We start from the raw sequence: 24,223 nt of genomic DNA on the forward strand, positions 1-24,223 counted from the left end.
AAGTTAAACAGAGAGTTACCCTAACCCAGTAACTCCACTCCTAGGTATGTACTTAATAGAAATGAAAATAAGCATCCACACAAAAACATCATACACAAATGTTCAGAGAGGCATTATTCATAATGGTCAAAAACCGAAAACAAGCCAAATGTTGTATATCATTAACAAAATGTAGTGTATCATTCAAAAGAATATTATTCAGCAATTAAAAGGAATTTGGTCCTGATTCATGCTACCACATGATCAACCTTGAAAACATTATACTAAGTGAAAGATGCCTGTCACAAAATACCCCGTACTATATGATCCTAAATATATAAAATGTCCAGAATATGCAAGTCTGTGCTGTGGCGTGTGTACTCAAGTCATGTTCGACTTTGTGACCCCATGGATGGTAGCCTGCCAGGCTCCTCTGTCCATGGAATTTTCTAGGCAAAAGTAATGGAATGGGTTGCTATATCCTACTGCAGGGGATGTTCCCAACCAAGAGGTCGAACCCACCTCTCCTGAATTGGCAAGTGCATTCTTTACCACTGTACCACTTGGGAAGCCCCATAGGCAAGTTTAAGACAGAAAATAGATTAGTAGTTGCCAGGAATTAGAGGAGAGGCAGGAGCAAGGGTGAGTGAGGGAAAGAGGTATAGGGACTGAACTCTTCATAGGTCTGGTGCTTCTTTGTTGGGGGGTGGTGATAAAATGTGCTAAAATTAGATTATAGTGATGGCTGTACAACTTTGTAAATATACCAAAAACCATTAAAGCATAAACTTTAAATGAGCGAATTTTATGATGTATGTGAGAGTTGGACATAAAGAAGGCTGAGTGCCGAAGAATTCATGCTTTTGAACTGTGGTGTTGGAGAGTCCCCTGCACTGCAAGAAGATCAGTCCTGGGTGTTCACTGGAAGGACTGATGTTGAAGCTGAAACTCCAATACTTTGGCCACCTGATGCGAAGAACTGACTCATTGGAAAAAAGACCCTGATGCTGGGAAAGACTGAGGGCAGGAGGAGAAGTGGACGACAGAGGATGGTTGGATGGCATCACCAACTCAATGGACATGGGTTTGAGCAAACTCAGGGAGATGCAGAAGGACAGGAAAGCCTGACGTACTGCAAAGAGTCGGACACGACTGAGCGACTGAACAAGAAAATCTCATTTTAAGAAAAGTCTGATGAGAAATTAATGAATGCTGAGATGTAAAGAAAAAGTCTACAAAGAAAAATATTCTAAGGAGAGAATCTGGGATCAAAGGATAACTTAAAGACACATCTACTTTAAAAGTATCTAGGTGGCACAGTGGTAAAGAATGTCTGCCAATGCAGGAGATGCAAGAGACGTGGGTTGGATCCCTAGGTTGGGAAGATCCCCTAGAGTAGGAAATGGCAACCCATTCCAGTATTTTTGTCTGCAAAATTCCATGGACAGAGGAGCCTGGCAGGCTACAGTCCATGGGGTCGCAGAGTCAGACACAACTGAGCACACAGCACACGACATGGCCAGACAACTCAGTTCTAAAATTATAATCCAGAGTTGTGAAGTCCAGTCTGGAAGCCACTAGTCACATGTAGCTATTCAGCAGCTGAATGTGGCTAGTTCAAAGTATAAAACATACCCAGGATAGTGATGACTTAGTGCTAAAGGAGAAGGAGAGAGAAAATGAAATATTTCATTAGTGAATGAATTTTTATATTGATTACATGTTGAAATGCTATTATTTTGGGTATAATTAGTTAAATAAAATGCATTATTAATTTCCCTTGCTTGTATGAGTTGTGACTTCTGGTCATATCACCTAATCTTGATGAACTGATCAAGTCCTCTGCTGTAGGGGTCTCCTAGATTATCTTCACTCTGCTCCCTCCCCTCACTCCTTACTTCCTCTGCAGTTCCCCATGAATGGAACAGTGCTGTCTCTACCTATGGTTCAAAGGAAGAATGAAGTTATATAAGCTAACACAACGTACCCGAAAATCCCAATAACCAAGGAATGCCCAAACTTTGCTACACATTAGAATCAACTTGGGAACTGCAAAATCCAGTGTCTAGGCTGACACACCACAGCAACTACAAGAATGTCTGGGGGTGGGAAGCATGCATCAGAATTGTTAAAGGCCCCCCTGGTGGTTCTAATGTGCAGCAAAGTTTGGGAACCAATGCGCTAATCATTCAGGCAGGTGGGAAGCTTTAGGGAGTGAGAATTAAAAAGAAAGACTCAGAAAACTGGAAGAAGATTAAAACCCAACCTTTGCATACTAAATCAAACCCCAAACAACAAAGGTATCAAATTATCTATATTCTTTTTTTGGCTGTGTCTATTTGGAGTCTCAGATGAAAGTACCTTTTCCAGAGTAGCTGATTACAAAATTTTATTAACCCACCAGGGCAGAATAATCCCCCAAAGTAACTATAACACTATATTCCCATCAGTTCTCAAAATTATACCAAAATGCCATTTGGTGGCTTTAAAATTTATGCCCTCCTAGAGAGGTTTTTTTTTTTTTTTTTTTTTAAACTTAACAATTATTTAGGACTAATTAATGCTTGGTACCAAGAGCACTACAAACAGTAATTCATTTAAGCTTCACACTACCAGTAAGAGTACAGATACTATTATTATCCCATTTTTTATAGGAGAAAACCAAAGCAAAGAGAGGGTAAATAAACTTGCTCAAATGGTGGAGCAAAGATGCAAACTCAGTCTGGCTCTGAAGTCCATGCTCTTAAATATAATGTAATGCTACCTCTCATTATTATTTAAAAACTAATAATCATAGATTGACTGATTAGCCAAAGATTAATTTACAAGGATGATGAGTCATATGGCTAACTAAAAAATCATACATATAGTGGAAATACTAAACCATGAACTATTACAAATTATGTATTAAAAAATGCATTCAAAATTCACAATTATTATCAGGTCCCTGGCTCATGGCAGGCAACATTCTAGTGTTATGATGTAAATGTCTATGCATCACCCCCCAATTCAAACAATGAAGCCCTAACCCTAGCGGGGCTGTATTTGGAGTAAGGGAAGTAAATTAAGGTTAAATAAGGTCTTAAGGATGGGGCCCCAATCCATTAAGTGTCCTCTTAAGAAGAGACATTAAAGTTCTCATTCATGCTCACTTTCAACGTGTACATACCAAGGGAAGGCCTTGTAAGGACATAGTGAGAGGGTGGCTGCCTACAAACCAGGACGAGTCCTCGCCAGAAACCATATCCATAGGAACCCTGATCTTGGACTTCTAGCCTTCAAAACTGTGAGAAATATATTTCTGGTGTTGAAGTCACCTGGTCTGTGGTATTTTTGTTATGGCAGTGCAAGCATTCTAATACAAGTAGTAAATAAGACAAAGTATTCAAGGAGATTATAGTCAGGTGTAGACAGACAATAAACAAGATACCATGTAAATCTGGCTAATGATGCAAGGCCAAGAAGAAAAAGAAAACTAATGGGAGGATAAGATTATTTTAGATCGAGTGGTCAGTAAGGTCTCTCCAAAGAGAGTTCATGTGCGTGGAAATTTGAAAAAAAGTAAGGAAGCAAACCCCAAAGTCTGGAAGAAATACCTTCTAGGCAGAGGGGAAAGCAAATACAAATCCCTGAAGCAGAAAATGCTTGGCCTGAGAAAAAGAAAACAGGCCAATGTTGTCAGAACAGTGTAATCAAGCAAGATGAAGTGAGGGAGTAGTGATGGCTCAAATGCCATTAAGTTATCCTAAGTCATTTAGATTCCATTCCAGGGAAGTGGGAAACCATTAACAGGATTTGAGCAGGCAAGTGACATGGCCTGATTTACACTTAAATTGTTTAAAAATACATAGAGTTCACATATGGTACATAAATAATTTGAGGGATATATCTGTACATAAAAAGCTTGAACAGTGAAATTCTTTCTGGAAAAAATTAAAAAGCCAAACTTCATTTACTTGATCCATGTTATCCATTCTAAACTGAAATGCAGGTCCATTAAGCTGGGCTAAAACAAACAGGTAGCAAGTACTGACTTAATTGTATAAATTTCTAGAATAAAGTTTTTCTAATTTGAATTGTAACTCATTCAAAAGACAGAGCATCAAAAATGTTCTTCTTGGGTAGCTAAATGGTGAGCTACTGAAAGAGGCTAGGCTGCTCTGTTTTACAAAGAGCAGCTATCTCAAGTACTGAATGGGCTTCCCTAGTAGCTCAGACTGTAAAGAATCTGCCGGCAATAAAGACGACCCAGGTTTGATCCCTGGGTCAGGAAGATACCCTGGAGAAGGGAATGGCAACCCACTGCAGTATTCTTGCGTGGAGAATTCCATGATTTGCAGAGATGATCCAAATTAGTCTAAACACTATCAGTTCTTCCTCAATTTTCTAGAGAAGACATTCCCTAAAATACCTATCTAACTCACACTGAGCTTAACGTTTTTTACTGGTTATCTGTATATAAGCTTTTGGGTAATTGTAGATGCCCCAACCCACTCATGTAATTTCACAGTAAAGAAAACACAAAATAAAAACCTTACCCCTCTTTATGCCTCCAACCCTATTTTCCCTTTAGAATATATTCTGATCCACAAAAATAGATGGGAAATTTAGAAACATATATAGAAAATCAGGCATAGTCATCAAAAATACCTAGAAAATGAACACAAGTCCTTAAGTTCTGACACTTTAATAGCCTCAAAAGAAAATGATACTTCCCCTCACCCCTACACTTACAAGCTTAATAGCCATACTATCTAAGCAGAAATGCATTTTTCTATACTATTGTGTCATTAACAATGCTAGGAAAATAGTGTTCATTATTAGGCAAACACGTATATACAAGTGAATACGTAGAATAGGTCAAATAATTAAAAACTTAAACATTTCCAAACCTGGTTGCTGAATTGGCTGCCCACCTGCTTTTAGCCACTGGCTAGAAACACAGAGGTGCAGTCAATGGTAAAAAACAAAACAAAACAAAACTTTTTTTAATACTTATTTTCAAATACTAAAATTTTTATTTCTCAAAATATCATGCAATCAAGTACATTTTTAGGTTGAATACACCAAAATTTTTTAGAAAAGCAGGCAATATCCATGAAATTGTTACCCAATCACAATAACCAAAAATATATATTCTATGAATAAGGAATAGCAGTTTATTAATGTAATTCACTACTAGAAAAAATGTGTAAAAAACAATTTTATCTCCATTATACTCTTCATTGTGGATGAACAAAAATAACTCTGCTAAAATTCAATTCCTTTTTTCCTAAGAAAATCTTTTTTGTGAAAGATTTTGCAAAATATGTCTGTGTTTCAAGCAGTGATAATGGAAAGGGTGAGCCATTCAAATGTGCTCCCTTCCTTCCCAGCCACCATCACAAATAACTTCATCAAAAACAGGCACAGGCTGGCAAGTAACATCCAAACACAATAGTTTTTCAACAGTAACAGGAACCCCAAAATAGAACTTAAATTGACTGTAGAAAGGTACTATTATTTCAGAACTGAGTATTTTGGTTATTAGAGAAAAATGCCATTACATTTAAATCCCATTAAATGAAAATAATCAAAAACAAACTTTACTTACTTTAGCGATCTGCAGCAACACAATGCAGTGTTTAATTGATTCTACCATGCTCTACAAAAACAAAATACTGATTTTAGATCTTGCCCCCAATAAAACGGCCATGTAATGTGAAAGCTTAAAATATAAAAATCAGTTCAAATACACAGGATTTTAAGTCTTCTCTACATAAGAAATACCCTCTCTGGATTTCGAGTGGGTTCTAATATATGTGTGTGTGTGTCCATCTAACTCTTTGCGACCCCCTGGACTGTAGCCTCTAGCCATGGGATTCTCGAGGGAAGAATACTGGAGTGGGTTGCTGTTTCCTTCTCCAGGGGCTCTTCTGGACTCAGGGATCCAACACAGGTCTCCTGTATTGCAGGCAGATTCTTCACTGTCTGAGACACCAGGAAATATGCTGATAGTGGCAAATGAAATTATTATTAGCAATTCTATGAATCATTTGGGAATGCCAAAAAATTGTTAATTTACACTGAATAACATCTAAGTATGGGACCAGTGGCGTAATGGATAATGCGTCTGACTATGGATCAGAAGATTCTGAATGGGATATGAATCTGATTAACTTCCAAATTCTTAGATCAACAGCAGGCTATCTCAATGTAAATTCTCAAAATGTCATTCAAGACTTTCATGGCATTATGGAGAATAAACGATCCTATCAAAATACTGGTGAACCTACAATACTACTATATCTGTATATAAAATGCTTTTATCAAAATAGAAGTTTTATTAGCAGTCCAGTACATAATGTCAGAAGGCCAGTATATCAGAAAACTCAAATATACATTGTGTGTGCATAACACTTTTTATCCAAGGATCTCAAAAAGACAAGACCAGAAACATAAAATGGCATCTGAAGTCAATTCAATTAAAGGGATTATTCTATTCATTTAAATTCCTTTAGAAAATAACACAGTTCTTAAACTCTTGTAAAAATTCATAAAAATTAAAATCTCAATTGTTCTTATTAATAGTAGCAGCTTAAAACAGAAACATTTTAAAGCACTTTCTAATGCAAAGCCAGAGTTAATCAAACATATAACTTACATTTGTTGTCTCTTTGAGGGTTTCAATTTTCTGTGAAAAATAAGTTTAAATAAATTGTCAGAAACACAAGGAGATATCATTGCTGTTTTTTACTGGTTAGTCATTTAAAGAATTTTACTAAAAATGTACTCATTACTCTGAGTTCAGGCAGGTTGCAGAGTGCTTTTAGTTGTACTTCTTAATTTAAATCAAACATTTAAATAAAAAATTCAAACACTTTATGGATTGCATCCTCAAATAAAATTCATGTGGTTCAATTCAAGATTTGTAAGAATAATATAAAACATTCTTATTCCTTACCTGAAAGCAAGTTTTGTCTTTTCAATAGGATACATTATGCGATTTTAAAATGCTTATTTTAGAATCACTTTAAACTTTGCAAAGCTGCTTAAAAATGACATGAAACTAAATTCCAAAACTAAGAAGGTGAGCTAAACATGACTCACTAATATTACCAAGAGCCAAATGCAAGGCTATGATTAATATAAATGCAAAAACATAAATGATGGTGCATCAGGAAATCTAGTCAAGGAAAAGGAAAACATTAATTGAAAAAAGAAAATAATATTCAAACTACAAAGTGGTTGTCAAAAACCCAAAGGGAGGAACTATAATTAAAGCAACATTCATTTTGTGTCCTCATCTGTGGCTTCTGGTTTATTTTGAAAATTTTACCAGTTGCCTTATTAATATCTGAAGTGACCACATGTAAATCTAATGAATTTTTACCTTCAACATATGATCCCTCAACAGAAAGAACTTATTCCTAGGAAGGTGGTACTTACAAAAAGGGTATCATAATAAAAATTTCAGTTATTCTTTTGTTCAATTATGAAACCACACCAGAAATGCACCAGAAAACTCCCCTTAAAACCTATATGGCACATTATAAGAGGTGAACAGTAAAGTAGTCAAAACACTGAGGTCCTTCTATTACTTCTCCAAAAGGCTCCTGGTTTAAAAATTTTTAAAGTCAAAATCATGATTATGGAAGTTACCTTTCTCTGTTCATCATCTTTGCAGTTTTGAAGTTTGTCATCAAAAAGCTACAGGATTAAAAAAAGAAAAGATTATAGTATCAAGCTATTTTACTACATTGTATATGTTTACTAAACAAAGAAAAACAACCATATTTCTTCCAGGGATGATTTATACATGGATTAAAAGTATAATCTTTCTTAAAATACAAGATAACATGTATTTTTCCAAGGCATTGTTATCAAGTCAAATTCTACTGAACTATCTTAAACAGTCAAGATCAATTACTGTGGTAGTATTACAAAGCAAAAGAAAATATATGACTTTAAGAACTTTAAATGTCAGTTCGAACCTGTTTTTTTCTGCCTTGTCTTTCAACTTTATCAACATTTCTTTTTCTTTCCAGGACCTTTGCTAGTAATTAATTTTAAAGTGGGAATTGAAGGAGACAATTTTAGTAATGATAAAGGATGTAAAGAAATAAACTCTTCCAAACTCCTAACTCCCTCTTCCAAACTCCTAACTCACCCAAATAAAAAAAGCCCTTAAAAACTAAACCACTTAAAATTTACCAGTTTCAGAGAACTTTTAAACAAAATATGAAACTAACCTTGTTTTATTTCCTTCTAATTATGTTTAGGTTAGTTTTTAAAATTGCTGAAGGACTAGTAAGCGTTGTAAAGTAACATTCAGTTCAGTTGCTGCTCAGTCATGTCCGACTCTTTGTGACCCCATGGACTGCAGCACACCAGGCTTCCCTGTCCATCACCAACTCCTGGAACTTGCTCAAACTCATGTCCATCGAGTCGGTAACATTAAGTAATTGTTTTTACTCAAAATCAAGCTCTGGAACATTTACTACTTTATATCAATTCAATATATAATCAAATATCATACCTTCAACTGTTCTATCAAGATTTGTAGGTATGCATCAGCCTCTGTAAGTTTCTTATCAAAGTCCTGGACACTAGGAACAAATCCTGAATCCAAACCCTAGAGGGGGGAAAAAATTGCAATAAATCCCAGCAATGTCTAATAGTACAAAAGATCATCCTTCATATGCGACACTTCACTTTTCTAAATTAAAAATAGTCTTTTAAATAAATAATAGGTCTATTTAAATTATCTCAATTCTCCAAGAATAGTTGGTACATCAATCTCCTTCATGAACTTCTAGCACTATTCCCTTCTCATCAATTACATGTGCTGCTGTTCAAATTAGGATTTATCCTGCTTTTTCAGAATAATTTTCTTCTCTCCCAAAAGCCCCATACTGGGCTCCAGAGCAACAATAATTTAGCTAAAGGAACATGCACAAAACCTAGATTACCCTCTTATTTTCCCCCTATTTTCTGTTCAGTTCAATCCTCCAGTCCCCTAATCTCAACTTTATATTCTCACTGTTCTCCTGTTCCCTAAATTACCCCATTAGCTCAGATGTTTTCCTCCTCCTCCTCCTCCTCCTCCCTTATTTAAAAAAAGAAGGAAAACTCAAAATTCTCACCTCTTCCAAGAGGGCCCTCCCTAAGTGAAAGTGACAACACTTCTGTCTTACGTTCCCTACTCATTTTCCCCCTTGGCATGAACACTACACTCTCGACATAGTTTAAATGTTTATTTATTTAGAGGGCCCACTTATTTCTCAGTTTTACAATCCAGAATGTGCATGTCCTACTTTTTGTACACTAAAAATTTTAAGCTCTAAGAGTATAGGATTCCTATGCTTTAACTCTACTCAAAAGAAAGTTTTGAGTTAATCATCTTTGACTGAAAAATACATTAATCTTGGTTGTAAAAGACAAAACAGTCTGAGATCAAAAAAGGCTATCATCTTGCCATATTTGCATGACTAGAAGTCATGCAGTTAAACAGGGAAATAAGGGTCGGGAACCAATAAAGTCATAATCCTAACCCAACCACAAAACTCTTCACTAAAAGGCTGAGACACAGTGCTCCAATATAACATACTTGACCTTCAGTGTTTTTTGTTCCCCTCCCTTTTGCCAAAAAAACTGCTTATCATTTCACATTCTCCATTTTAGTCAGTTGAGGCCAGAGTTCATTTTATATTAAACCAACACCTCACCTTGCCTAACACTGTCATTAGCAAAGCATTTTCTCCACCATGATCTCAAACATTAGATTGACACAGTATAGCATTATGGAAACAACAAGGGGTTGGCAGGCCTGGTTTCTAGTTACAGCTCAGCCACTAACAAGATACTGTGTTTCTCTAAGCTATTTTCTTACCTCCAAATACAGGCTCCTCCTCCTCCTATTATTAATGTGGCAGCTATGACTTCTACTAAAGACTATAATTACTATCAATAACTACCGTTACTACTGCTGTTCTTCCCAAACTAAAATTTAAATTCGTAAACAAAGCATTAAAAACCTAACTCTTATTAAGATCATGGGAAAAACAACTAATCTTGTAATTTATTTTCTTTTTCAAATTCAAAGGCAACAAAAACTGCCTGCTTTTTTTCTTACATACACACTGAGAAACTACTTGAAATGAGTACTGAAAATAAGAGATGTCATGTAAAAACAAAGTTTAAGAAAGAAAAATAATAAGCAACGTATGTAAAATCCAGATATATTTATAAAATTGTAAACATCTTCATTTTTAAAGATAACCCCTAAGACACTGTTTTAGAAACACTTCCTTCCTATGCAGAATATAATAAAAGATGTGGGAAAGAAAGGATAAATCCATCACATTCCAGAGATACTACAGTATTGTACTAAGAAAGTAGGGAGTGATTCCTTTCAATGTAACTACACCACAGGAATATAGGAAGGACTGCTTGGCTTACTTTTTGTTTCAAAAGCGATATAATTATCAATAACTATAAAACCTCATTAAAATCAGTTAAATACATTATTCTTGCTAAATATTAAAAAAGTCAATGGCATGCTCATAAATAAAAAGGTGAAGGATCTAAATGAGAAAAAGTGATCTTCAAGAATTTTCCCTCTTCTGAATCCATTTAGAACCACCACTATAAAAATCTAATTAACATAACCTTCTAGACAAATCACTATTTGATTAAAAATCTACCAATAAATAAATGGAAAAACTTAGATTTAAATTACTATGATCTGAAAGCTACCTAAATTAAGTCTTAAAAACAACTCTTTGATTTTACTATTAATATAATCATGCGAACCTCACTGTGGCTCTTTTGTCAGACCTGCCTCTCCCTAGACAGTCTTCCACAACATTCCTTTACCCTTAAAACCCCCAACATCGTAACATCCAAGTCAGAGATCTACTCAACAATCCACTTTTCTCTATGTACTGTATAATGGGAAGTTTGTAACAATAGTTATTAGCTTAAAATCCCAGAACTGGCCTAAACTCTCTTGCATAGTAAATTCATAAATCTTTGGTATACCTTAAAATAAAATCTACATATATAATTTCCCATCTGCAATCAATAAAATAACATGTACACATTGATTTAATAATGTGGACAAGCAATGCTAGTAATTAAGCTGTTTTCTCAAATCTTTTAAGAATAATGTGCTAGAGGAAAATATATGTTTTCACCACATACTGTGATTCAGGACATAGAATTAAAGCCATGTAGTCCAACCTCCCACTCAACAGCAGTTACTTTTATAATGTTCTTGAAAGTCATCTAGTCTTAGAGTATCTTAAGAGAAAAGGAACTTATTACCTTCTAACATAAACGATTTCATAACATCCCTTTATTCTTCTTTTCATTCAACATTTAAAACATAAGGTATTACAATTATTCATATCCTTTTTAAGGGACTTGTGTTTTTAAAAAGGTCATAAAAATAGAATATGGTCCTTTACCATGTCGAGAGTGGTCTGTCTTCTTTTGAATAGAACATAATTTAAAACACTATGACTTCATACTTCCTACAGTGACATCTTAGCTCTTGGGAACAAGCAGCTTGGGAGTCAAACAGACTCTCTACTTGCCTTTTAATCTAACACTTATCACATTTTATCGTATCTAAATATTTACTTGACTGATTTCCCTGAAGGATTCTAAACCCCACTAGGGCAGAAACTACCGTTCATTCAGCACTGTACCGCTCCACCCCCACACCAACTCCAGGCTAGCGCACTGGCGCACTGCTGAGCGAACGTGTATGCACTGATGGCAGCTTCCGGCAATGCTGATGCCGATGCCAGTCTTCTCCATGCACAGCTTCCTAGATCTCCCCTGCCTTGCGTTTTCTTTCTCCTTCTCCTCCCTCAGTCCTTTCTTCATGTCCTTCTTTCCTTCTCTTTTTTCCTTCAGTAGTAAGTGATATACTGCATTTTTGGCAGTCAGGACCAAAAGAGGTGGTTGCTCCTTAATTTACCACATTGATGAGCCATAGTTCTAAAGATGATTTCTGTATGAATTCATTTAAAGTTTAAAATAAAACTATTATAGAGAAACAGAGACAAAATGGTTTGTAATATAAAATAAGCTAAACTAGAAGAAACTCAATAGAAATTATACCTAAATCTAACCATAATCTATGTAAAGAAAAAAAACCCACTTATGTGGCAAACGTGGTTTAAAAAAAAAAAAAAGTCCCTAGTCTTCAAGAGTAACTTGCTAATTAAAGAAAGCTAAAGTACATGTATAAAGTTAACAGTAACACATAATTCTCTATCAACCAAGGTCTATGTGTCCAGATTAAAAATATATAAAGGCAGACATCTGGCCCAATTTAAGGGGAATTTCAAAAATAATATCTAAAATGACAGAAGAATATTAAACTGCCTCAAAATTGTATGTAAGTACCTCCCTACTATCTTTCTAATACTTATGTTGAATATCATCACTTTTCTCAGAAGGTACTTCTAACACATGTCAGCAAAATTAAATTTCTATTAATAACTCTAATAGGGACATTAAACATTGTACTTTATACATATACATAACTGAATACTTCACTGCCATTAGAAAGAAGAGTATTATAAAGGATGGCTTTAATACTTTCTGAAGTACACAGGAATTGTACTTCTTATGTAGCTGCTTTGGAGAGACACTTACTAAAATAGTACAAGAGGCAATTTTTGAGGCAAAGAGTAAAAGCTTTTAAAGTAATTCCTGCTGACAGAGGAAGAGTAATGAATAGTGGAGGTAAAGGTGGGGAAAGGTGGTTTAAGGTCTTCTTGAGATCAGAATCAGGAAATAAGAAAGTTATGAGTAATTTAAGGAACTGAGAAGAATAATGCAGAACAGGAAGGGCTATGACTGAATAACACTCTAAAAAGAAATTCACAAATGAGTAATTATTTTCATATCAAATCTTATTTCACAGCAAAAACTTAAAGGACTAAGTACCTTATGCTCAGTGCTTTCTCTTATATAATATGTTGTGAAACGAGAAACACCGAAATTATTCCATGTGAGTCTCACAAGAAAGTTCAGAGTAACAAGAAAACAAAATAAGTGATCAGTAGCAGAACTGTAAAAGGAATAACAGCTTAAAAATTTAACAAAGGAAAAACACCAAAGAAAACAAGACACCTAATGAAAAACAAATGGCATAAATCCAGACAAAAGTAGGTGATTTTTAAAGGAAAATTAGCATAACAGTCCTTAAATAAAATAATAAAAACTTTGCAGAAATGTTGTTTTGATTAAATATGAGTTATTTGGAAAGTTTATGTTCACAGTTAGCAATTTGAGATGACATGCATCACAGATACGCTTTCAGCCAATGAAAGAAGTATAGGGCATACTTACAATTGAATCACTTACAATTATTTTTGAAAATTCAAGAACTGGAGAGATACCAGAAGACTGGAAAAAAGCAAGTGTGGTACTGATCTTCCAAAAAGGTAAGGAAAAGAGAGAATAGAAAGTTACTATGCTGTGCGTGTGACATGAGTAATTAATTAAAGGAATAATAAGAGAAAAATCTAACTGTACAGAGGAAAAGTATCAACAGGTACATGAGTAGCAAGTGGCAAGTTAAAAAATAAATAAATTTAAAAATTATGCCAAAAATTTTAATGGCTTTTCTGTTCCTTAGAAATTAGAAAATTAAGTTTTTTGAAAAATGACACCACTTTGTTTCCTCACCAAGTTACTCAAAAGTTGCTTTAATGATGAAAAAAGTATATTAAAGAAACCAGAAATATTAGTAAGACCAAGATTTTATGTGGGGTATACTAATCAGTGCCTTCCTTGGTTTATTAAAAATTTGGAAACATTTATAATCTGCCATTTCTGTGGTTTACCCTCTTCAGCTAAAGGAAAACAGAATTTAGAGGTATAGAGAAGTTCTGAGAATATGAATTTTTAACCCTAAAAAATACTCATATACCAATTTGTTTGGAGTAAAGATTTCCAATTCAAAAATATCCATAAAATTGAGCCTATTATTAAATTCTTTCCTCCAGTGTAACTTCAGAACAGCATTTTCCAACTAAGTCAATGTTCTGATAGTCTAAGATTCCAAATTAGGTTCTCTTTTATCAACATGATAGTTACAGCTAATTTTATCAACAACTGCTCGGTGCCCCAAGAATGCCCTGAACGGTAAAGCCTTTTCCCATAGTTTTAAACGAACAGTACTAGCACCACAGCTTGCCTGGAGAATCCCTGGTGGGCTGCCGTCTATGGGGTCGCACAGAGTCGGACACGACTGAAGCGACTTAGCAGCAGCAGCACCACAGATTCACCAGGGATGCACAACACAGTACAGTAAGTTTTTTTCCGAGTACTAGATCCTCTGGCTAGATATTTTACTGTATGTCATTTCTTGTTTCATTATTATAACATAGTAAAATAGATAGATATTAACCCTATTTTATAAGTGCTTACCCAAATCATCCAGATGGGTTTTAGAATGAGATTTCAACCCAGTCCTTTGATTTCAAACCCATTACATTTTTCTATTAAATCACAATGATACTTGAAAAGAATTCATAGCATATTAGACTAAAATTTAATCTAAAAATGTCCGCAGGAGCCTAGTGTATCCAAAATGAACACAAGCTCTAAAGTCAGACTGATCTAGTTTTAAATCCTGAATCTGGGATTCCCTAATTACCTACATGATCTGGCCAAGTTACTTTCTCTACCTCCATTTTCTTACCAGGGAAGGACACAAAAATAAACCTCTAAAGGTTGTTGGAGAGATGAAAGAATATACATAAAGTAGCAAAATAGTTGGTGTTCTATTTCTTCTTCATAATGTGGAGCTGAAAATAACCAGGATTCAGCACTGTTTCCCAGACCCTAAACTAGGCCTAACATACAGAAAAGTTTCTCAACGAATATTTGATGGATTAAGAACAAAATAAATTAACAACTAGGTAATACACAAAACATATGCAACTCTAATAAAGAAGTATAATCGAGAAAAGGATACCAGCATAACTTAAACTGTATTTAACGTTCCTTGAAAAAAAGGAAAATAAACAGTAAGCTGATGAACTCTGAAGAAAACACATAGTAGTAATAAAAAAGGTATGAGAAATAGACAAAACTAGTGCTAAAATACAGTCTTGGAAAACAGATCAGAAACAAAATTCCATATGAGATGTTCAGAAAAGTATCAGGTATTATGCCTGAACCACAAAAGGTAAATTGTGCTCAATTATTACCTTGGTAACAAAGAGTCAAACAATATAAAGAATCACTCTTTTCCATAAAATAAAAGATTTTGAAAATACATTAGTTCTTTGAAAAATAAAAACATTTTTATCTTTAAATTTACAAAGAAAATAACTTCTCTTAAAAAAAAACAAACACAACAAGTCTAAATTGCTCATATACTTGGGACAGAAAAGAGCTGCTTTGTCAAATAGGAATCAGGTACCTACACCTTTGTCAAAATTCCTTAGCTTTATCATAACTCTTAGCACAACTGCTTACTCTTCATGATCTCTCTTCATCTAATACCACCACTGTTATATAACATTTTGACTTACATAACAAAATACTAATATTGATTCCATAAAGTGATTGATTTGATTACTCAAACAACTGCACAAGAAAGGTCTGGGTTTGTACCATTTTCCTCTATTTAAATCACTGATACCTTGTCTTTCCAAATGACTCTCCCAATTTATTCAATAAAGTCATATGAAAACTTACTACCAAAAGTAAATAGAACACACAAAAACCTGGAGTTTATAAACAGGGTGACCACTTTTCCAGTTTGTCTGGGAGAGTCTCTTTTTATGCCTGTTGTCTGAACAAAATTATTAGCAGCCTCCTTCACTCTCCAAGTGCTCCAGTTGGGACAACAATATGTTCTCCCTCTCTATAAAGGTGGTAACTAGCATTATAGAGATATAAATGTCTGGGAGGCATACAGATTGCCTCAAGATTTCAGAATGCAGCAAATTACTTTAAAAAATGTTTAAATGAAATATGAGTTTACAGCTTCTGAATGTAGAAAGCAAATTACAAAAATAAAAGAGACATCAAAATTCAGGCCAATTAATACTGGCTGAGTGATTACCTTATTCTAGACAGAGACATGAATAATAAGATGTTATATTTTTGAAAAGTTATTTTATTCTCACACACACACAGGTCTGAAATAAAACACACAAGAAGCAGATGTTACACCTACGAAGTGAGATTGAGAAAGAGGCGCATTTGAGACAAAGACTTCTTAATTTTTACTTTATATATTCATGATGCCTGATTTTTAAAAAATTAGTAAACTCAAAAATTTTATGTAAAAAGTATTCAGAAACTGTACTGGTTATAAATATGTTTCAAAAATGTTATAACTCTTTTAGCTTGCAAAATCATTAGCATTATTATTTTAAAATTATCAAACCCTAAAATGTCTTGAGAGAGTAAACTTGGTAACGCTAAAGCTGCTCAGATACATCTTTTCAAGCCAAATAAAATAAAGCATAACAAACTTATAACATTATTTACAGATAAAGTATAAACTAGCACCCACGCATGCACACGCACACTAACAAGAAAAATGGCCAGTAAAACAAAGCAGAATACATAATTTTTTCCCACATCCTTCCTGCCAATTCCATGATTATGAGTCAACACTAAAGAAAGTAAACTCATAAAAAACAAAAATATCTACTATATAAGTCCACTTAATGAAGCACTGTTTGACCATGTGGTGCTGGCAATTAGTCAAAGCTTTATTTTTCACATGTTAATCGCTGGTCAGGCTACTGACAATATCTTTCTTAAAATTAAAAGTCATAGGTTAAGTCATTCCAGGATCTTAAATAAGCTCTGAGTTGCTTACTAGGATGGGATGCAAAAAATACATTCTTCCCCTTTCCAACCTCGTATGACTGCCTGTCACTGAGCTTCACAGAATTTTGGAAAGCAAATTCTCATGATTTTCAAGGGCCCACCAAAAATGGAAGTTTCAGAAAGTCTCCTGGAAATCTGCTCTACATATAATGAGGAAAAATTCATGTTCAACACATGAGTTCTTAAAACTGAATGCTTTAGTAGTTCAAGTTTTCAAATAACTACAGAATTCTCATAATCATTCATAATACTTGTTGAAATGTGATTATGAAATGTTTCTACAAAATCTAATGTATTCCTTTAACAAAACTGATCTCTCTGTATAGCAAAATACAACAAACTGAAATAAAACCACCAAGGGAAGTTAAATGATAAACTAGTCAGGCCAATAGACAATCAGTACTAAATGGCTTATTTCTCACGCAAAACAAGCAAACAAAATAGAACAAAAATAACCCTGAATTGGAATGAATCGATTCTGTAACTGGCTTGGTGATAATTCCTTTAAAATTACATATGCCGAAGCAGTTTTTGTATATCTGATTTAGCTGCCAGTGAACATCAAACAGAAGGAAGTAAGTTGTTTTTACTAAGGCTGTTAAAAGTGCAATACAAAATTACCCTGATTACCCTGTTGTCAGAAATCGATCAAAAAAGTCTAAAATATGACTAGAATATATGTCTGACACGACAAGACTCTTTTTATTCTCCACTGTACCCCCAGGATAGTGCTTGGTTTGTAGCAAGTGCTCAATAAAATTTTTGTAAATTAATGAATTAAGGAATTCTGAAATGCGTCAACCTGTTAGGATTTAAACATAAAAAGCAATCAAAGATGTTCTTGCAGATTATAAATCAGAGTACTCATTAAAAAAATCACAAATAACATCTAACTATTCTAAACAATTTATTATAAGTATGGATGCTGAAAACTTTTAAGAATAATTGAAAGTTTTTAAGAGAAGAGAAATTAAATAGGAAAGACACCAACCAGGGAGTTCAAGAAGCAAGACCAGATGATAATAACTAAAACAAACTTCTAAAACTTCATTCTCTCATGCCAAGTCTCATGAACATAGTTTTATACATACTACTCTGGGTTTGGAATTCAGCATTACAATAATGATTCATTCACTGGGTGTTTATGACTATGACACTGCGCTGGATGCTCTGGACACCCCAAGATGAAGCAGATATAGCTTGAAATCTGTAGTAGGAGATAAACATCTGTCTACAAATAACTGCTTCAAGCATGATAAATTATTATGAGAAAGGTACTAAGCAATTCAAGAGAGAAAGTTAAGGGGGTCAGAAAAGTGTCACAGAGGTAGCACTTTGATTTGGACAAAGATGAGGAGGGGGAAATTATTAACAGCAGTGAGCAAGGGTGGGAAACATTATAAATAGATGGAATGTGTGAACTTTTCTTTAGAAGAGAAATGAGGGCAGGGTTAAGTAAACTAGCAAGGGATGCTAAGGTACCCAGGAATCAGGATCAGCAGCCAAGACTGATGGAACAAGGAGGGAAACAATGTAGCTCCGAGCAGGCTCAAGGGACACCAGCTGTAGGACACAGCCACTGCCACAAATTCATCAAAGCAGAGAGAGAGCAAGAGGAATAAATACCCCCAAAGGTTCTTTTTTTCCTTCCATCTTTTGTCCTTCCATTGGCTAAACCCTACGAGAAGCCAGAAGGTAAAAAGGACTCTAGGTAACACAGGCTGTGAAGGTCAGCCTCCTGGGACAGAGAGAGAAGCAAAGAGAATGAATTTGCAGGAAACTGGAGTAACCAGAAAAGCCATCTTTCCAGACTTAGGAGCAAGTATAAGCACAAAGAGAGGCTGAAAAGCACAAGGAGGTGAAATAACGAACAATATTCTCTTGGAGAAGTATGTAAGATATTTTTCAGATGCAGATGCTGAACTGAAAGTGCAAAATCAGTGTCTGAATTGGAAAAATGACTGGGACTTAGGAGATTGAGGCAAGCAATGAATGAACACAAGCATCAGAGCAGCATCCCAGTTCTCTCTAGAGCTAACAGAAGAGCAAAAACCATAGATGGTAGTCCTATTAGTCTAGTCTCTAACTGGGTGAACTTGGGCAAGTCACCTGGCTTCTCTGAAACTGTTTTCTCCATTTTATAAATACATAGAGGCTGAATTAAAACTTTAAGATCCTTTCCAGTTCTAAGAGTCTGTGAAGCCAGTATCTCCAAGTAAATAACCATATTCATCAGGTGAGTGAACAGCTCACCATACTGGAAAAACCAAGGGTCTGTTTACTGGCTTTAAAAAAAAAGTTAACTTCATTTAAACAAAGACAATAAGAACTTAAAGGTTCTAACTGCAGTTGGGTCCTCTACCGTAGGATAAAAAAAAAGTCAAAACACAAGCAAAAATTTAGTGTAACCCTGAAACTGAGTGAGGAAGATTAATGTAACCGGATTAAAAAACATGCTCTGGAATGCAGAGAATGCAAAGAAACAACCGAGTAAGCAGAATACCTTGGTTGAAATGGCACATTTCAGAAAAAAACAAAATTAGCTGCTCTGTCAATATAGCAAAGAAGCAATGTTCTTAAAGGTGTTTCTAGAAATAAATGAACTCCTATAGTATTAATAACTCCCCTGCCCTCCAAAACACACACAGCAACCATTAACATTCCTCTGCAATACAAATATTCACTGAAGATCTGTTATGTGCCAGGTGCTATCAATGTCTTCAAAGGACTTCGTTAAGGACAATACAGATAAAATAGCAAATACAATTAATCATTACCTAATCTTCTGGAATGAGATCAGATTTCACCCTTTCCAAGCAGTCTCCCTGACTTCCCTAGCCAGCAACATGCTGTTCTTCCTATGATACTAACTACTACAAAACCAACTTGTACTGGTACCACTACTAGTGTTCTTTCAACTGTATTAGAGGCCGCATAGTTTGGAAAAGTAGGCCTTTGCCTGGAAATCCACTCACCATTTGTAACGTTGTTTCTAACGTTTTCTGCAGTCCTGTCTCTCAGGTGTGGCAGCAATTAGGGAGCTTGGTGACTTGGAATATTTTTCTAACTCACACAGATAAACCAAGCTTCAGTACAATGAGTCAAAGGTTTGTACACTTAACGACATGATTAAGTCAAGTATTTTGATCATGTGCCAAGCACTAGACTAGGGACAAAGGCCCTACAGAAATAAAGAAGGTTAGAGTCTAATCCAAGAACCAGATACGTGCACAAAGATCTATAGCATAGAGGTATGAACAAAGTGCTGTAGTAACACGTGAAGGACAACAGTAATCCTAACTTGCTTTGCCTGAAGGAAGGAAGACATCAAAGAAAAAGTAACACAAAAACTGTATGTCAAAAGTAGTAGCGATATAGCACTGGATTGAATTCTAAGCAACTGTAATTTTAATCAAGAGGGAAAGGCAGTGACTGTGCAAAGAGCTATGAGAGGCTATGTCATGTTCCAAACACGTAAGAGTTCATAATGCTACAGTAGATGCCCTGGGTAGGATGCCTGCAGCTGAGTCCACACCAAGAGTGATAATTATCACCAAGTTGTGAAGGGCCTTAAAGAACATTCTCAGCAGCTGGGCTTGGGCAAGGGGGAGCCAAAACAGACTTTTAAGCACAGCTGTGACTCAGTGGGATCTAATTGTGGAAAAGAATATGGACAGAGGGAGTCTAGTGACAGGGAGACTAGTTAAATTTTGTGCAAGTTTAGGTGAGAGATGATGAGGGCCTGAATTAAAACAGTTATGTGGGAGGAAAAAAAAAAAAAAGGATAAACCCAAGAGCTATTTCTAAAGCAGATTAAACAGGATCTAGTAACTAACTGGACATGGAAAATAAGGGAGATGGAAAATGGCTTTAAATGACTAATTGCCTGTTTGTGGTGGAACTTCAATTAACTAAAATATTTAGGGAGAGGTACTTGGCTTAAGCACATTTTCAACCTAAGAATTATTCTTTCAAACATAATCTTTGCTTAAACATCTACTGGAAAATCTTCCTAAATATAATCTCGTGGTGGTTTAGTCACTAAGTCATGTCCAACTCTTCCGATCCCATGGGCTGTGGCCTGCCAGGCTCCTCTGTCCATGGATTCTCCAGGTAAGGACACTGGAGTGGGTTGCCATTTCCCTCTCCACCGACTGAGCTACAAGGGAAGCTTTAGTACAAATAGTACAAATATAATCTTAGGCCAAGTACATTACAGTATCCATAAAAAACTGTCTTTTTCTATAGAATCCCAATAAACAACAGTTCTCAGATACTGACAGAACTCAACATATCCCAGGGGACATCTCAGAATTTCCTTTTTAAAATAAAAGCCTGGTATCCTCTTTCTCAAGCAAAAAACTACAAACTATGCAACTGCCTGATTTTCCAATCAGCAGAATATGGTTGTATCACAATGCTCTTTACGGCCTGAACCAAACTTAACAACTGGGGATGGCTCAGTGGTTAGATTATTACCAATCTTTCCACACTAAAGGAAAAAAGACCACCACCTAAGACTTTGGAAATATCAAAATGAATGTGACCAACAGCCATTGCAACCTAGTGTTTATTGAGGGGTACTTCAAGTAAAATGTCATCTTTGTAAAAATCAAACTCAGAACATTTTGAAAATAGATCCAGCTTCTCTGTTATCTTTCTAATTTCCCAGGTAAGCTCTCCAGACTGAAAGTCTGATTTTTAGTGGTTTTTATCTTTCCTAAAATAGGAAAGGTAGCATGGTATTTTAAGGTGCTGGGGTACATAAAAAGTGAAATTAAAAAAAAATTAAAAGTAAATGAAAGATGTTAACATTATTTATTAAAGGGCTTTATCACAAACTCAGCTCAAAAAAGGAAATGTTCTGAGAGATGATTCACGGTGGATGAGAATTCCCAACTTAAAAGTTCACTACAAGAATTCTTAAAACTGCAACTACTATTCTAAGATCTCTCCCACTTTCTTAACTCAATACTAGGAGAAAGAATTCCTTGATTTGTTTTTGATTTCCTGAATACAGCTAAAAGTACACAGTTTAATCAACAAGTAAAGCCAAATGTTAACTTCAAATCGGCAAACAGACATTTTCTGAATCAATACATCTCTTACTCTTTCATATCAAAAACACTTAAATATAGTAGGAATGATGCAATAAAAGTATGATTCATACATGCTTCCTAGTCCATTGCTTATAGTCAACTTTCCATAACCAAGCATACTGAGAACCTAAACTTTTCCCTCCAGTTTTTAAGTGAACCCCATAAAACTATTCCAAAGTTTTCACTATTTTTTCCACAAACTACCCCCAAAAACATAAAACCACTTCCCCTTCCCAACACACACATACTCACAAATAACAGCACCCATAATTATTACACACAAAAACATTGGCCAAGGCAAGAACACAGCCAAAAATAAAACAACAAAAAATGTTTGGCCAGCAACAGGAAATTCTATTATCGGGCAACTGGTCAAAATTAAACTTTCACATTAAGAGAAAGTCTAACTTTTGTGTTCAGTACCTTGAGATAGCTTCCGAAAGAAGACTAGAGTTTCACAAAAATGAATCGAAAAGGGGGAAACGATTCTCTCCAGACTGGTTTGGTTGGAGGCGAATGACCTCTCCGGGTTTCAGAAGGCCCCTAGTCCCAGCCTCCAACCATCTCGGCCGAGGAAGTGAGGAGAGTCTCACGGAAGAGAGGGCCCGGACGGCCACATCGTCCTACTCACCCCAGGGGGCGACGGGATGGAGGCAGGGAGAGAAGCACACTCGCGCCCACGGCCTGGGCAAGCAGCAGGGTCCCTGGGAACTCAGGGGTGGGAGCCGGCCCCTCTCCCAGACCCTCCGGGTCTACTCACTCCGCAAGTGGCCACCAAGAAAGCCATTCGCCAAGGCCCCCGCCCTCTCTGCCTCCAGGGGAGGGAGCCGAGGGCTGCTTCCGAGCACCCCTCTTCGCCCCCCTCCGCCGAATCACGGATGCGGATCAGTTGGTCTCTTCAGGTTCTGCCTTTCCCGCGGGACAGCCCCTCACTCGCTACCCCTGCCCCGCCCCGACCGAGGGACCGCACCGATTGGCTGACTCTGACGACTCCTGGCAAAGAGACCCCTGGCGATTGGCCACGGGTCACCTGCGGTAAAGGAGGTGAGCGGCCGAAGATTGGCGGTTAGGCCAATTTTGGGGTGGAGAGGCGAGAGGGGCCGGCCGCGGCGGCCGGGCATTTGGACGGCCTGGCTCCCCAGCCCTCCCACCGCCTCGCGCAGCCCAGGGCTCACCTCGGGGCTCTGGCCGTCTGCCGCGCCCGGACCTATTCCTCGGGACTCGCGGCTGCCCCACCACGCCAATTGCTGCCCCCAGGAAAGGGAGCTCGAGGCTCAAGGGAGCTCAGCTAGGCTTCGGGGCTTCGGCCCCGAAGGTTCCCGTAGGGTGGCGACTGGGAAAGACCCGGTCATAGACGCAAACACCTAAACCCACTCGCGTCTAGCTCGACATCCACTATTTTGGCAGCTGTGGAGCCAAATTTCATCTGGATGACTGCTTTTTCTTACTTCCGGAAAGTTGTTTGTGTCGCGAGGCGGGGAAGGGCGTGAGGGGAGGGGGGGATACTATATCAATAAACAATAGCAGCGGTGCCTGTTTTATTAATTCAGGGAAACATGGGCTTGCTGCTGTGCCACAGCTCCATAAGGAATGTAGGTGGTTTGTGAAAATACTTTGGGAATCCAAATGACATAACTTCTTGGGCTTAGGGGACCTGAACAAAAATTCATCCAAACCAGGAAATCACAGACACGAATAAATTACTGAGTTACTGATCTGGAGGGCAACTGCCTTCTGCTCTTACTATTTTTTCATTATGGTTATTTCAGTTCCGGTGCTCAGTCCTGTACGATTCTGCGACTCCATGGACTTCACGCCAGGATTCCCTGCCCATCACCAACTCCTAGAGCTTACTCAAACTCATGTCCATCCAGTCAGTGATGCCATCCAACCATCTCATCCTCTGTCATCCCTTTCTCCTCTGGCCTTCAGTCTTTCCCAGCGAATCAGTTCTTCGCATCAGGTGGCCAAAGTACTGGAGCTTCAGCATCAGTCCTTCCAATGACTGTTGAGGACTGATTTCCTTTAGGATTGACTGGTTTGATCTCCCTGCAGTCCAAGGGACTCTCAAGAGTCTTCTCCAACACCACAGTTCAAAAGCATCCATTCTTTGGCGTCAGCTTTCTTTATATTCCAACTCTCACGTCCATACATGACTACTGCAAAAACCATAGCTTTGACTAGACGGACCTTTGTTGGCAAAGTAACGTCTCTGCTTTTGAATATGCTGTCTAGGTTGGTCATAACTTTACTTCCAAGAAGTAAGCATCTTAATTTCATGGCTG

The 24,223-nt window shown here is 36.7% G+C and overlaps 1 protein-coding gene across 8 annotated transcripts in view; it reads right to left on the reverse strand.

The window, feature by feature from the left end:
* OSBPL9 (oxysterol binding protein like 9) overlaps positions 1 to 24,223 on the reverse strand; it is a 164,466-nt gene that overhangs the window by 33,489 nt on the left and 106,754 nt on the right. For 3 of the 8 annotated variants that reach the window (XM_025289468.2, XM_025289467.2, XM_025289469.2), the window contains 5 exons: positions 13,345 to 13,413; positions 8,498 to 8,593; positions 7,621 to 7,668; positions 6,623 to 6,652; positions 5,573 to 5,623 (listed from right to left, as the gene is read on the reverse strand). In XM_025289468.2, coding sequence (XP_025145253.1) covers positions 5,573 to 5,623; positions 6,623 to 6,652; positions 7,621 to 7,668; positions 8,498 to 8,593; positions 13,345 to 13,413 — 294 coding nt within the window. Of the gene's footprint in view, positions 1 to 5,572; positions 5,624 to 6,622; positions 6,653 to 7,620; positions 7,669 to 8,497; positions 8,594 to 13,344; positions 13,414 to 22,569; positions 22,873 to 24,223 lie in introns of those variants that run through there. The other 5 variants (XM_025289471.2, XM_025289470.2, XM_025289472.3 and 2 more) reach the window with 3 other exon arrangements.

Source organism: Bubalus bubalis, chromosome 6, assembly GCF_019923935.1.
Source record: "Bubalus bubalis isolate 160015118507 breed Murrah chromosome 6, NDDB_SH_1, whole genome shotgun sequence".
Lineage (NCBI taxonomy): Eukaryota > Metazoa > Chordata > Mammalia > Artiodactyla > Bovidae > Bubalus > Bubalus bubalis.